This window comes from Anabrus simplex, chromosome 9, assembly GCF_040414725.1.
Source record: "Anabrus simplex isolate iqAnaSimp1 chromosome 9, ASM4041472v1, whole genome shotgun sequence".
Classification (NCBI taxonomy): Eukaryota; Metazoa; Arthropoda; class Insecta; order Orthoptera; family Tettigoniidae; genus Anabrus; species Anabrus simplex.
Genome location: NC_090273.1, coordinates 85,948,758 through 85,963,203, shown reverse-complemented (window position 1 = coordinate 85,963,203; position 14,446 = coordinate 85,948,758). Strand labels below are relative to the sequence as shown.

The 14,446-nt window shown below is 38.1% G+C and overlaps 1 protein-coding gene across 1 annotated transcript in view; it reads left to right on the top strand.

The window, feature by feature from the left end:
• RnrL (Ribonucleoside diphosphate reductase large subunit) overlaps positions 1 to 14,446 on the top strand; it is a 78,512-nt gene that overhangs the window by 16,799 nt on the left and 47,267 nt on the right. Inside the window, exons 4-6 of the mRNA XM_067153996.2 lie at positions 4,614 to 4,774; positions 13,127 to 13,329; positions 13,881 to 14,106. Coding sequence (XP_067010097.1) covers positions 4,614 to 4,774; positions 13,127 to 13,329; positions 13,881 to 14,106 — 590 coding nt within the window. The remainder of the gene's footprint in view (positions 1 to 4,613; positions 4,775 to 13,126; positions 13,330 to 13,880; positions 14,107 to 14,446) is intronic.

Genomic DNA, 14,446 nt, shown 5'->3' with positions numbered 1-14,446 from the left:
AAGGTAAAAGGACCAGTAGTTGACAGTGGACTAGTAGATGGCACTTGCAGATGTTAAACCAATTCTTAAGCTTGTAAGGGAAGTTATAATCGTTTTCAATCAATAGTTCCCTTCTATGATTCCAGAGTGCAGCATATAAAATAAAGTGAAATATAGTAGTACCTTCTCCATGTTTCCAAAGAGGTTTTATAAAGAGCCGTATAAGCATTCGATGTAAAAATGGCGTCTGCTTAAAGTTAGTGTTAACGAGGAAGTAACAATACAGGTATGTTGCTGGGCAGGGTTTTGTTGTACCTTGGTCATTTGATTCATTTTTACCAAATGCATTCTTTGGGGAGTGTAATATTAGCATATTCGGAAGTTATAACTTCGACTGAAGAAATATATTGTTAGTGTCATCTATTGGTCCCTAATATAGCTTGTGGACTAGTAGTTGGCAGGGTATGCCATCTTCTCAACCCGTCCACAAGACCTCATGGGTCTAGTAGTTGACATGACAGCCTGAATGTGTATACTTCAATGTGATAGCAAATTCTGGTGAATACAGTAGTTCATATCAATCTCTAATTGGTAAATTATATTGTAGGAAGGAAAGGAAAACTTAAAGGTGATGGAATATTACATTAATGATAAGTAGCAATCTATGTATGCCTATAAATCATGACACGGTTATACGCACACTTACTACAGAGGATATGGCCTGTTTTGAACTATTTAACTTCAGTCAGAATTAACATAATTTGTTAAACATTATCAAATTTAGGTACATGTGTGTTTAAGTGCATTCCATATATACATTTCTGATAAAGTAATGTTATAGCTCAGTTACTACAGTTTGTTGAAGGTATGTTCAATATGCAGATTATGCTCCGAGCTAAACATTGCTTTTGTTATTAATTTCAGAGTCCTGTATCTATCTTATCATGCCTGCCAGGGGGAAAGGATCACTTTTTAAACACTCCTTGGAGTCAATGCAAAATGTCATCGAAGCAGTTAAGGACACACCATATGCCACTGCAGCTCTAGATTTGGTGTTCCACGTGTAACATTGATGAACATTTGCAAAAAAATGCAAGAGTGAACAAACGCCTTTCAGAAGAAAAATGGACCCACCAAGTGTTCTAAATGAAGAAGAAGAAGAAGAAGAATATATGCTGTGTGACTGGATAGTGAAAATGGGAAAAGCTGGTTTCCCAATAACAAAAAACGAATTCTTAGTGAGCGTGCAACGATTAGTGCACGAATTAAAGCATGACAATCCGTTTACTGATGGTAAACCTAGCAAACCCTGGTACACATCATTCATGAAGAGGCACCAGGAATTAAGCATACGCATCCAAAGCATCCAAACGCCATTGATTTTTCAAAGATTCCTTCGACTGAGGGGAAGGAAGAAGTCCGAGTGTTTCGGCAACCCAGCAGCATGTGGCATGAATACCAAGTAGCCATAGAAGTAATGGAAAAAGAAATACGTGGAAGTAAAATTGAATACTTCAAGCAGAAAAAACTGTGGCAGCTGGATAGAGTCATTAAAGAAGAGGACAGAAACTAATTTTTATTGTGGAGGAAGATGGTGGAAATTGTTGAAGTCCACTCACCTCCCATGATAAACAGCCCATTAGTAATCGATAAGGACATACCAGTGCTTGATGCCACACCTACTGTCATGAACCAAGTTACTATTCTGGCAGTTGCAAATGAAAACACAGCAGATATGCTTCAAAATGAACTGTCATTGTCAGGGGTTTCTCCTTCCACAACTCAGTCACCAACTCAAGGATCATCATCAGATTTTCAGCCCATCCCCTCAACATCAACACATAATCTAAATCCAACTGAAAATATTTCAATCACTCCAACAATGCAACCTTCACTTGAAGTCAATAGGTATCATCATACTAATGCTACTGGTGCTGAATGTTCCGCAAGCAATGTCCCTTCTCCCTTCAAACGAGCGTTATTTTACCCTAAAGAACTACCTTCAACAACACCAAAAAGAAAGAAGGAAAAAATTCCAAGTGTTGTGGTATCAAAAGATTGGCAGTTATTCCAGGAAAGGAAGCAAAAAGCAAAAGATGAAGCAGAGAGATTGAAAGAAGAAAGAGCAAGGTTCAGAGAAGAAACTATGAAGAAAAAATGTGCTGAATTAGAAATGAAAAAAGTCTAGAAGGGGCTTAAGTTGACTGAAATTCCAGAAAACGACAGTGAATCAGAAGAACGTGTTTTGACAAGTGTCCCAACGAATTTACGTAAGGGAGCTTATGCGATATGTGATTATGAGGGTGAATATTATCCTGGAATGATTTTGAAGTTAGATACAAATCGGGCATATATCAAAGTAATGGCCGTGGGAGGAACTAATGCATGGCAGTGGCCAAAATCTGACGATAAGTGTTGGTATGATAAGGAAGATATAAAGGAAGTGATTTCAAGCCCCAAATTGTACACTAACAGAGGACACTATTGAGTATCAGAAATTAATACATATCGCACATTTTAAGATATCTGGTTCAATGATATAAACTTGTTTCAGTATTGCTTTGTATTCCCTTTTTTTAAAGTTTTCTATATATGAATAATGAAAAGTTTGTGGGTTAGTAACTTTTTATTATCAAACTGTCAACAACTGGTGTCGTGACGTGTCAACTACTGGCGCAATGACTAAAGACAGATGCCATCTACTGGTGACTTGTCATACCTGTTTTTCTTGTTCGATTTTATAGTTGGGAAAGAATCCATTTATTACTTTCATTATATTGTTATGTAAAGCGATTACTGAAGTAAACAAATCAATAATAAATTAAATAGTTCACCCTGCATGAAATTCAATATGAATATTTGTGTCTGAAATTTCCCTTAAAGTGTCATCTACTGGTCCCATTACCTTATTTATTTGTAATATTTTAAGCTGGAAGGTCTCCATTTGTAATATGAGTAATTTGTTTTGTACAAGTGGATGGGAAACAGTGCTATTTACAACTCTGAAACTTTCTGTGAGTCATTTGGAACAGCCCAGAGTCCGATGGGGTGGCCTTGTTGTTATTGTGCCGGGCTGAGTGGCTCAGACGGTTAAGGCGCTGGCCTTCTGACCCCAACTTGGCAGGTTCGATCCTGGCTCAGTCCGGTGGTATTTGAAGGTGCTCAAATACGTCAGCCTCATGTCGGTAGATTTGCTGGCACGTAAAAGTACTCCTGCGGGACTAAATTCCGGCACCTCGGCGTCTCCGAAAACCGTAAAAGAGTAGTTAGTGGGACGTAAAACAAATAACATTATTATTGTTGTTATTGTCTTGGGACCTGGAAGAGGTTCGGTGCGTGTTCTTCGTATAGCAAGAGGATCTTCCACTCGTGATTGGATGGCCAGGACCCATCTAGACGTACCATTTCAGAGAAGGGGGAAACTGAGGTCTATTTAGGTATGTGAGAAAACGGCAAAAACTTTTGTGGAAAATGTTGGACTTAAAACTTTGGTGGAGCGGACTTTACTGAAAAACAGCGGGGGAGTTGATTTGCAAACCTTTGTTGTAGTTAGAGGAGCTTTAACTTTTGTGAGAGATACTTATCTTGAATTTTTGGTGGAACATGAGAGCAGATGTAACTTTTGTGAGACAGACTTGACTTGGTGAAACATGACTTGCCTTAAAACTTGTGTGGAATGTGGTTGGTAGTGAAATTTTGTGGATTGTGATGTGTGGTACTGACCTACAAACTGTGGAGTGCTTAGACACTTGGTATTTTCTCACTTGTGGTGGCTTGGTGTCTTGGTGAGAGCTATGGAGTGCTGTATTTGAGACTTTCCATAATTTATGTTCTGGAACAACAAGTGGGTACTGATACAAATGGTCCGTTATTGGACATTATAAATTTCCCAGCTAACTCATTCCTGGTTGCCAGCGTTTCGCCCTCGTGGGCTAGGTTGGGCACATCAGTTGGTACCTAGCACACCTACCAAGACGCATGGCTAGTGCATACCGTGGAGGCCCCTGCGACCACAACTGATGAGCCCAATCTAGCACACGGGGGCGAAATGTTGGCAACCAGGAATGAGTTAGCTGAAAAATTTATAATGTCCAATAACAGACCCTATTATAAATTTACTCATTCGGGACAAATATTTCAGATTCCCTGTGAGAATCAACATCTATATCAAGCGTGTACTGCTCGAGTGAATATATCTTTAAACCAAGTGTTAAGAGTCAGTGAACACAGTATTATAAAGGTACAGTATCTCTGTGATATAACAAGTGCCAATTATGAGAATATGCAAGTTGTGTTGATACACAGAGACAGTGAAGGGTATTTATCTACATATATATGTGCTTTGTTCAACGGACTGGTTTCCCGCTGTTTTTGTTGTAAATATAGTGTCAAAAATCACAATTAATTGATGTGCAATTTTTCATGTGTGTAATTAATGGTATTGTTCATTTCCTTTCTTTTAAATTAAATTTTTTTAAAGCTTTATCATTTTAGTCAGTAGCTTATCATTGAAAATAATAATAATAATAATAATAAATGGTATTGTTCTTCATTTCCTTTCTTTTAAATTAATTTTTTTTAAAGCTGTATCATTTTAGTCAGTAGCTTATCATTGAATGCTTTGCTATTTACAGATGTGATGGAAGATCTTTACAAACTGGTCAACCCCCACACAAACAAAGTTTCACCAATGATTTCTGATTTTCACATTGAAGTCATCAGGAGACATGCAGATCGTCTCAATTCCTCTATTATATATGACCGTGACTTCAGTTACAACTATTTTGGCTTCAAAGTAAGTAAATAGCCTTTATTGTGTGGCACTTCTTGAGGGGATAGTGTTGTAAACTTGGTATATTTGTTCCTTACCATGAGAATATTCTTTTCTAATTCAAGAAGGCTTTTGTATCGCTGACTTCTATTATTGGTATAAGTATTGGCGATGAATTTCCATCTCCGTAGCCAGTCATTTCAATCTGACTGAGAGATGGTCTAATCGAATGGAGACAATTTGCTTCAGCAGAATCCTTAAATATGCCATGCATTACACAGAAGGTACCTGGCTTTGAACAACCGCGGAAAGTATGGTCCAAGTTAAACCGGATCCGGACTAACCATGGTGTGTGTGCAGATCTTCTGTATAAATGGAAGAAAAAGTCATCATCCTGCTGCGACTGTGGTGCTGAGAGGCAAACTGTGAAGCATATCACACAAGAATGCCCACTGAGACGTTTCAGTGGAGAAACAAGTGATTTTTTCCTGGCGACACCACAGGCGATTACCTATGTAAATAATGTAGATATAAACCTGTAATTTATTGTACCGTTCATGTATGTGCCATACGATAAATAAATAAGTAAATAAATAAATCCATCTCCGTGCCTGAATGATCAGTGTACTGGCTTTTGGTTCAGAGCGCATCGGGCTAGAATCCTGGCCAAGCTGAGAAATTTAACTGTGCCAGGCTGAGTAACTCACAGTAGAGCATTGGCCTTTTGACTCCAACTTGGCAGGTTCGATCCTGCTCAGTCTACCGGTATTTGAAGATGCTCAAATATGTCAGCCTCATGTCTGTAGGTTTACTACCATGTATAAAAACTCGTAGGGACAAAATTCTGGCACCTCTGCGTCTCAGAAAACTGTAAAAGTAATTGGTGGGACGTAAAGTCACATTATTATTATTTCAGATCCGACGGAAGGATTTGTACAAAAAGTAAAGAGTTCATTTTTTTTTCATGATGGAAAAGAATGACAAATTACAGGGAAAATGTCAAAAGGTAACAGTGGCTACGCTTACATGGTGGGGAGGATACATAAGGCCCATTGTTTCCAGACAAAGTTCTTCACAGAACCCGTTTCAGCTCTGGTTGATGATCATCTTCAACCCTTTGTACATTTCCTTGACTCTTACATCATGACACTGGTTATTGCTACAACTTCTTGCCACACTTCCAAAATCCCTCCACTGTCGCTATAAGACCTATCTGTGTCTTAAAGCAAATAGAAAGAAAAAAGAAAAAGAGACTTCACCATCCTATATAAAAACATTCCTCACATGATCATCTAGACCTTGAACGCACGACGACCCGGTGCCCTACCTCGTACTTCCTTTCTCGTCTCTCATGCTGCACATCCTAATCCACAACGTTGAGGGGCAATTATTCCACTAGATATGACCCGCTTCTTGTGCCAACTTCTTCACAGGAAAACTTGAGGACTGTTTCTTGGCTACTGAGTTCTTTCTCCTGTGGCACCATGATGTAAGCCTACTTGATTCATTCCTGGATCCCTAAACTCAAATTACAGTACCCATTTCACTTGGCAGATCTCCCCTGCTTCACTTGCTTTCTTTGATGATGTCCTCCACCTCTGGGATGACAGAATCGATACCTCTGTATACATTAAAGCCAACAATCATCAGCAGTATCTCCAATGCAGCAGTTTTCACCCATATCACATGAAACTCTCTTTACCATTCAGCCTTGCTATCTGAGGTGAATGGATTAATCAACCCATGCCTCTGACAACAAACTGAGGAAGTCCTTTAATGCTTTACCACTGCAGTTTACCCCACTCGGTTGACCACCCCAGATTCCACAAGTCACTAATTTTGTCCACGATATCATTTTAATACAAGCAACAATCTTCTTTCGTTCTCGCTCCACAGTCGTGATCTTCTTAAAAGCCTGACAGTCGCATTTGGGTGCTTGCCAAACCTCAAAAATATTCTCACTTTATGAACCACACCAACCCCCATACCCTTCTGGCTCTTTCTCCTATGAACTCAGCAGCTGCAAGACTTGATGTCTAGTCATACCCAGCACCACTTTCAGCAATAAATCACCAAAAAATCCTACCTCATACAAGATCATCACTCGACTCCGTCCAACATCATCTACTAACTTCTCAGCTTTCTACTTTGGCTTAACTACAAACGCTCACCAAATGAACATATGGCCACCACAGTACCTGCAAAACCCATAACATGGACCTTCCTGTTCCCATTCTCACAATATTACGTGGAGAGATGTAATCATTATTGCATGTTGAGTTTACCGTATTTACTTGCATATCGGCAGCACTTTTTATGCCAATTTTAAGGTTCTAAAATGAGGGTGCAGCTATTATGCAGCAATTTTTCAGACAAAATTTTGAAAGGACCTGATGACATTTAGCCATTGAAACTACAGTATAACCCCCATTTTGCGTGACTCGATTTAGCGTAAACCCGCATTTAACGAAAGAAATTTCAAGTTCCGAAAATTATTCCATAAGAGCAATGCAGTTTTATATTCGACTAGCTGATGTACCCGTGCTTCGCTACGGTAGTCTCAGAAAGACTGACTGTAGTTTTCCCAACCGAAGTCAACATAGATCATTGCAACAACGACAGTAAGAATGTAGCGATTAAAAGCTGTGTTATCGTATAAAATACTTGATCGAATGAAAAACCGCACATTTTCTCACTTTCTCCGTTTTCGGAGGGACCATGGAAAAAAAAAAAACGTACAACACAACCTTTTAAGGAACGCCGTAATATCACGCAACAGGCAGTGTGCGGAAAAACAGAATCTGCGAACACTGGCGATGCCGACATTTGAACATTGTAAATGCACCTTGTTGGACACATTTCGTAAATAGTTTTTTTCCATGGCATTTGAAAGGTTTAAACTGTGAATCGAGGTGATTGCATGTATTAATAGGTCTTAGAATACTTGGTGACGCGGCAAGTGTTTACATTTATGAAGAACAAGAGAAGTGCCACAGCGGGAAATCGTACAAGGATAGAGTCGTAAGGAAGTTCGATTTTAAGGGCATCGGGTACTTTCTGTGTAAATACAAGGCATCTAAAATGCATACAGTATAGTAATCCAATAAATAAAGCACTTGCACATGGGAGCCAGCATAGATTTCTGCTCGTCTTTGAATCGTGCTAATTCTTTCTTTCTTTCGTTGCGTGAGGTTGTTTGCCAGTGAGATATCCAAGTGCATAATTTGAATACTGTAAATGTACCTTCTTGAATACATTTTGGAAATAGTTCTTTTTTCTTAGCATTGGAAAGGTATAAACTGTGAATCAAGGTTAACTGCATGCAGTAACGGGCCTTAGAATATTTTGTAACGCGGCGAGGGTTGGTACTTCTGAATTGCGAATTGGCGGTTAATTCTCAGTTCAATACGGACCTACAACATGAAATTTATAACCCTTAATAATTCGAAATCACGTAATTCGAAGTCTGATTTTTGAGTCCCAATGACTTCGAATTAACGAGGTTTTACTGTATTTTAAATTTATTTTAAGTTTTAACATCCTAGTAACAACCGCCCCCATCCGCACACTACGCCCCCCCCCCATCAACCCATACGTCCCTTACTAACACCAGGTTTTTAATGTAAACAATGTGATTGTTGTATGCTGTTTTTATCTAAGGAAGTAATCAAAGGCTAAATAAAAAGAAAGGTATCGATTAGGTGGAAACATCTTTCATATGTTGATTAGATTACATTATCGATACGGCAATGAAGTGGATAGTTTGTAATACATACACACAGACAGAAATGATGGAAAATTGAAAAGTGCATTTCCTTGTTACTGTGGGCACGACTGATACAGAAATACCATCCTTTTTAAATTCTGAGCAATGTACAAACAAAACTCTTATTTTATATATATATATATAGATTTAACGTTTTTTACATTAGGGCAAAACCTGCATTTAGTGTTAAGGAAATGACAAAATTCTCAGGTATTTCTATTTGTTTTGTTTATGGAACATTAAGAACTTATGAGGAAAATGTCATAAGCTTGCTAAGGATGATCAAGGCAGAGGGGAAATTTAGGGCGTGGACACTTAGGGCTAAATTGAGATGTTGGACTCGGATACACATCCAACCGCCGCCGCTGTAGTACAATAGAAGAGAACGCCCTGTTTTAACGACATTGTTATTATGCCCTTCGGAAATTCCTATATTAATCTGTGCAATATTCTTCGCTTACAGTGAGAACCCGTTTACTGTTTCATCCGTTATTATGGGCTAATTAGGGTTTGATAATTGTTATCAGTTATCAATATTCATACACTCTACTTGAGCGTTTAAATTGAATGCGATCAATCATCTTCTGTATCAGTTCCTCGCTACGCACGAGCGAATTGATCTTGTGCGAGCCAGAGCTCTCCTCACAACTCCTACTGGAGTAAACAGACATCGGGAGAACGTGTTCACAGTAAGTGCAACGGCAGCATTTGTTAACTCGTTAGAAATAAAGGCTGAAGTAAACGATTGCTTTATTTTAAATACTATGTACTGAAATAAAATAAGAATGTGATACTTCTCCTCAAGATGCATTGGTGTGCATAACTAATTTCAGAGGTCTTGTTGAATTTCAGATCGTCTGTTCCCATATACATTTATAGTGAAATAGTTATTATTCTACAGGGAGCTTGAAATATGTTTTCGTAATATGTGTACCGTAAACCTAGGTTAGGTGAAACCATTTGAAGTAAGAAAATGGAAATGTTAGCCACAAGACTCTGGAGTGATGCAATTACAATTTTTAATTATGAAATTGAATATGCGTTTTCAGACTGTTGGAATTAGAAAATATTTTTAATGAATAAACCGCTGCTTGGAAAACATCCGCGAAAATGTTTAAATTAACCGGTTGCTGTTTCATAGCGATTTTAGTGTGTTTTTAGTGGAAGTTTGGTATCTTTCCTGACTTTTATGGCAAATCATGTATAACGTTATAACAACAATCTTAAACTGGGCTCACTATTATCAGGAATAATAGCAAATATATTCATTATTATTGTGTTTTTACGGCTGCAATGGACCACTGTAATCAATTTCTTGTCCGGTCTTCTATCATGTATGATTTTTTCCCCTATCTGTCCTTCCAATATTTCTTCATTCTATCTGATCTGCATTTTCATTATTCTTCTTCTGAAGAAAAAAATGTGTGTGAAATTTTCTTCGTTCTCTCTTTTAATTTTATTCCTTAATATTTTATTCTCCTCTTGCTTCAGACATAACTCCACAAGCTCTATTCAACCTCGCACATTTTCCTTTTGACTTTTAATATAAGAAGCTACAACCACGTCTACCTACTAATATAAGTATAGTTACGTTTCTGACAAGTATTTGTCCTCCCTCCTAAGTGCTTTAAGAAGTTTGCCGACTTATCTTTTCAAATAAGATTATCAACTTCAACAGACAAACAACTTTGGATTTTAATTTAACCACCACTAAGAGTGACTTTTATCCTAAATATTAAGCTATTATAAGCTCCTTACGCCATCTCCAGAATAAGGCACCATATTTTGCCAGATTTTTTTTTCAACGCAGCAATTTACGTATTCATTTTGAACTTTGAACTCACTACACATTACCACATTTAAAAACAAGACATTCGTAAAAATCTATAATAAGGATTGATTATAAGACTTTGTCATAAGAGTACTTATAACTACTGTCTTCCACTTGCTAGGCTTTTTTTAGACATTTGTACCTACAGCAGTATCCTCTTATTTATATTTTAGACCTTCGTTAAAAACTACGAATAAAAATCAGGATCCTGATCATTCTTTCAGGTATGAGATTTTTAGGCTGATGCCCTCATTATGGTGGGTGAAAGATGTCCCTGTATCTAATATGTTAAGATCTATTTCTTAAATTTAAATAAAAAACTCTTATGTATTGAATAGGTGGAATTTATAATATAGTATTATTCTTTGACTTTTAAGTACGTTTCAATACGAACCATAACATGATATTTGTAACGTGAAAAATCCATTATACAGAACCATGCATTAAGAAAACACTGCTTATGAACATTTACTCGGAATCAGAAGCAGAGTGGCTAGTTTCACTTACATCTCGTGGATACCAGTTACGAATATGATGTTTTTTGGTAATGTTTTGCGCTGAAATATAACATACGTGGTAGTTTACGGCCGTCAGCAGTAATGGCCGACATCACTGTACAACGTAACTTTTTGTTGCCTATAGTTTTAATTAGAGCACTTATTGCTCCCTTCTCAGAAACAGTGTTCCTTGGCATGTTAAAATACACCGAGAGGTTATGTAGACCAAAGGTATCGATGAAATGTCTCTGTAATATTTGTCCCAAATGAAACATGATAATTGCTTTTACACCAATAAAGTGAAAAATCTGCGGTAAATTAAGGAATACCGTCCTCACTAGAGAAATATGTATACGTACTTACGGGCCGTAGACAGGACTCCTTTATGCTGTATTCTGCTGCTCATGCCTTCTTTTGTTTCTTGAGGTCCAGGGCGTGCACCGACGAATGGGAGTGGTATATCTGTGAATTGTCATTATCTTTGTTCATATGACTAGTGCGGGCAGTTCAGTCAGCAAAATAGCATGATCCCTGGACCAACAAATATATTACTTGTTAGCTGAAAGGAAAATAGCATGATCCCTGGACCAATAATATATCATTTAATGAATGAGTTAGGGCACAGACGAATAAGCAACATGAAGAAAACGACACCTAATTAATTCAAACAACTTAGCAAAGACATCACGCATAAAAGTGTTAGACAAATAAAACACATACGGAAGCGTTGCGACGTAGCAGAAAAAATAGTTGTAAGGTAGTAAATTATGTATCCCCATATTATTCCCTGCAAGTAAAATATTTTGTACTATTTCTTAATTTATCGCAGATTTTACACTTTATTTGAGTAAAATGAATTATTATATTCCATTTAGGACAAATATTACAGTGACATTTCGTCGATACCTTTCGTCTACATAACCACACAGAGATGCTGTCAGTATTGCCAATCTGCACGAAGACTTTTCCTGCTGCAGTGACAGGTTATTACGCCACATAAACCGAAAAACCCATCCGCGACTTGACTTGAATAAGTTTCCCAGAATATTATGGGATCAAGCAGTTTCCTATACTTTTGGTTGTAATATTTTGTGAAAAACACTGCAATCCCTGTTGCACATCTCTCTCACCCATTCCAGTAATGCTTCTCCTACACGCAGGAGCTAGCACTGTTTTATGTCTTAAAACCCCACGGTCTTCTGCTCTGTCATTTTCTTCTGCGAATTTCACCTCTTTTAGCTTGAATGAAGCCCTGTTAACTTTTCCCATGGCAAGTGTTTATTAACAAGCTCCATAATGGTAGAGTTCAGAGTGTGTGCAGCAGTCGCCCTTTCCATTTGTTTGCAGCCGTTCTTAATCGATGCAAACATTTATGCGAATATTCAGTCAAAAATTAGGGGTGCGGCTGATATGTGAGTAAGTACGGTTTATGAATAACCGGGCGAGTTGGCCGTGCAGTTAGGAGCACGCAGCTGTGTGCTCGCATCTGGGAGATAGTGGGTCCGAACCCCACTGTGGGCAGCCCTGAAGATGGTTTTCTGTGGTTTCCCATTTTCACACCAGGCAAATGCTGGGGCTGTACCTTAATTAAGGCCACGGCCGCTTCCTTCCCATTCCTAGGCCTTTCCTGACCCATCGTCGCCATAAGACCTATCTGTGTCGGTGCATCGTAAAACAAATTGTAAATAATTAAAAAAAAAAGTATATGAAAATGTGTAAGACTTAGCACAAACACCCAGTTCTCAAACCAGTTGGCAGTAGCTCAATAACTTAGCAACAGCTGTCAAGATAAATGTCGAGTAACCTTCGATGTTGTTCCTGTAAGAGACCTCGCTGTTGTGTGTACCTTGACGTTGGATTGGTGAGGTTAAACCTTTACATCCATCTTCCCACCCTCTTCCTCTTAAAGATTCCAAGGTTTATACATCAACTAATGTGATCTTAGGAACGACCTGGCTGTATTGTCAGCTGCTCCTTTTTACCCTTGTCTTGCCAACTTGCCAATCCCCTTGCTCCCTCCTGCTTCACAAATCATCTGGTAGTCAACAATGTTAATTCTGTCCTCCATTGACAAAAGCTGTGCAGCCAAAAATTAGGACCCATGTGTTCCATTCTTTTTTGTGTGTACTCTTATCGAGATATGCTTACACGGTAAGTCTCTCTCTCTTGTATATATGAATCAAGAAATACAGTAGTGTATCATAATAGTTGTCTTTCGAATAATCATTGCTTATATCTATTTTATATGATTATTTTATGTATTGTTTCTCTGTTTTTTACAGACATTGGAACGCTCATACTTACTGCGAATCAATGGGAAAGTGGCAGAGCGACCCCAGCATATGTTGATGCGAGTTGCTGTTGGAATCCATGGTGATGATGTTGATGCAGCTATAGAGACTTATAATCTGTTATCAGAGCGATATTTTACGCATGCATCTCCCACTCTGTTCGCTGCTGCTACTCCAAGACCTCAGATGTCTAGGTACGTACTGAAATGTAATTGTATTTTAGAGTAGAAGCCTCAAGAACTAAGATATTTACTTTGACTAGGATCAAGTCCTTCATAGTTTTTAAGAGGGTCTGGTCATATCTTAAGGAATCTCCACTCTTCAAAAGTTGCCTTGAATATATCTATTACTCATCGACTCTGAAAGTCTTCTTCTATGACCCCCCCTTTTTTTAAATTATTATTATTATTATTATTATTATTATTATTATTATTATTATTATTATTATTATTATTATTATTATTATCATTATTATTATTATTATGAGAGGTAAGCTTTCCCCCTCACATCATCTCTATATAACCAGTGCCCATGAAAGGTAACTCTTTCTAATGGCAAGAGTTCATACTGTACTTCCCAATCTCTTTTAGCTCTTGTAATAATCCCTGTTTTTGTGCCTGGTGGTAGACATTAGATTGTCAGTCCTGTTTTGTTTGCACTTAACTCTAGTATAGATTCTTTTCCTTTGACCTGAAATAATATCTTCTGTTAATCTGTGTGTGTTTTGGTGTTCCTATGTTTATAGCTGTTTCCTGTTGGCTATGAAGGATGATAGCATAGAAGGCATCTATGATACTCTGAAACAGTGTGCTTTGGTATCCAAATCTGCTGGGGGAATTGGTGTCCATATCCACTGTATTCGTTCTGCTGGTAGTTACATCAGTGGTACTAATGGTACTTCCAATGGTATTGTACCCATGCTGCGAGTGTACAACAACACATCTCGATATGTTGACCAGGGAGGAAACAAGGTATGCTTTTTACAAAGTTTAATGCGATACTTCACAACTCTCGCTGGGGTTAGTGTGTACATATAATCATATAATTTGGAAGTTACCATTCTTCCTCCTCCTTTCCCCTTATCCAGCTCCTGCCAGGTCAGGGCATTTATGGCACTTCTCCACTTTCCTCTCTCCTTGCACCATTCCTCTTCCATCATTTTGTCCCAGTCCAGGTTTCTTCTTCTTGCACTCCTCTTTATTGAATCGATCCACTTTGTTCTAGGTCTCGTCTCTCTTTCCTTGAAACTTTGTCTCCATCATCTGTTTTGTTATTCCTTTCTCCTCCATCTTTACATGTCCCAACCATCTT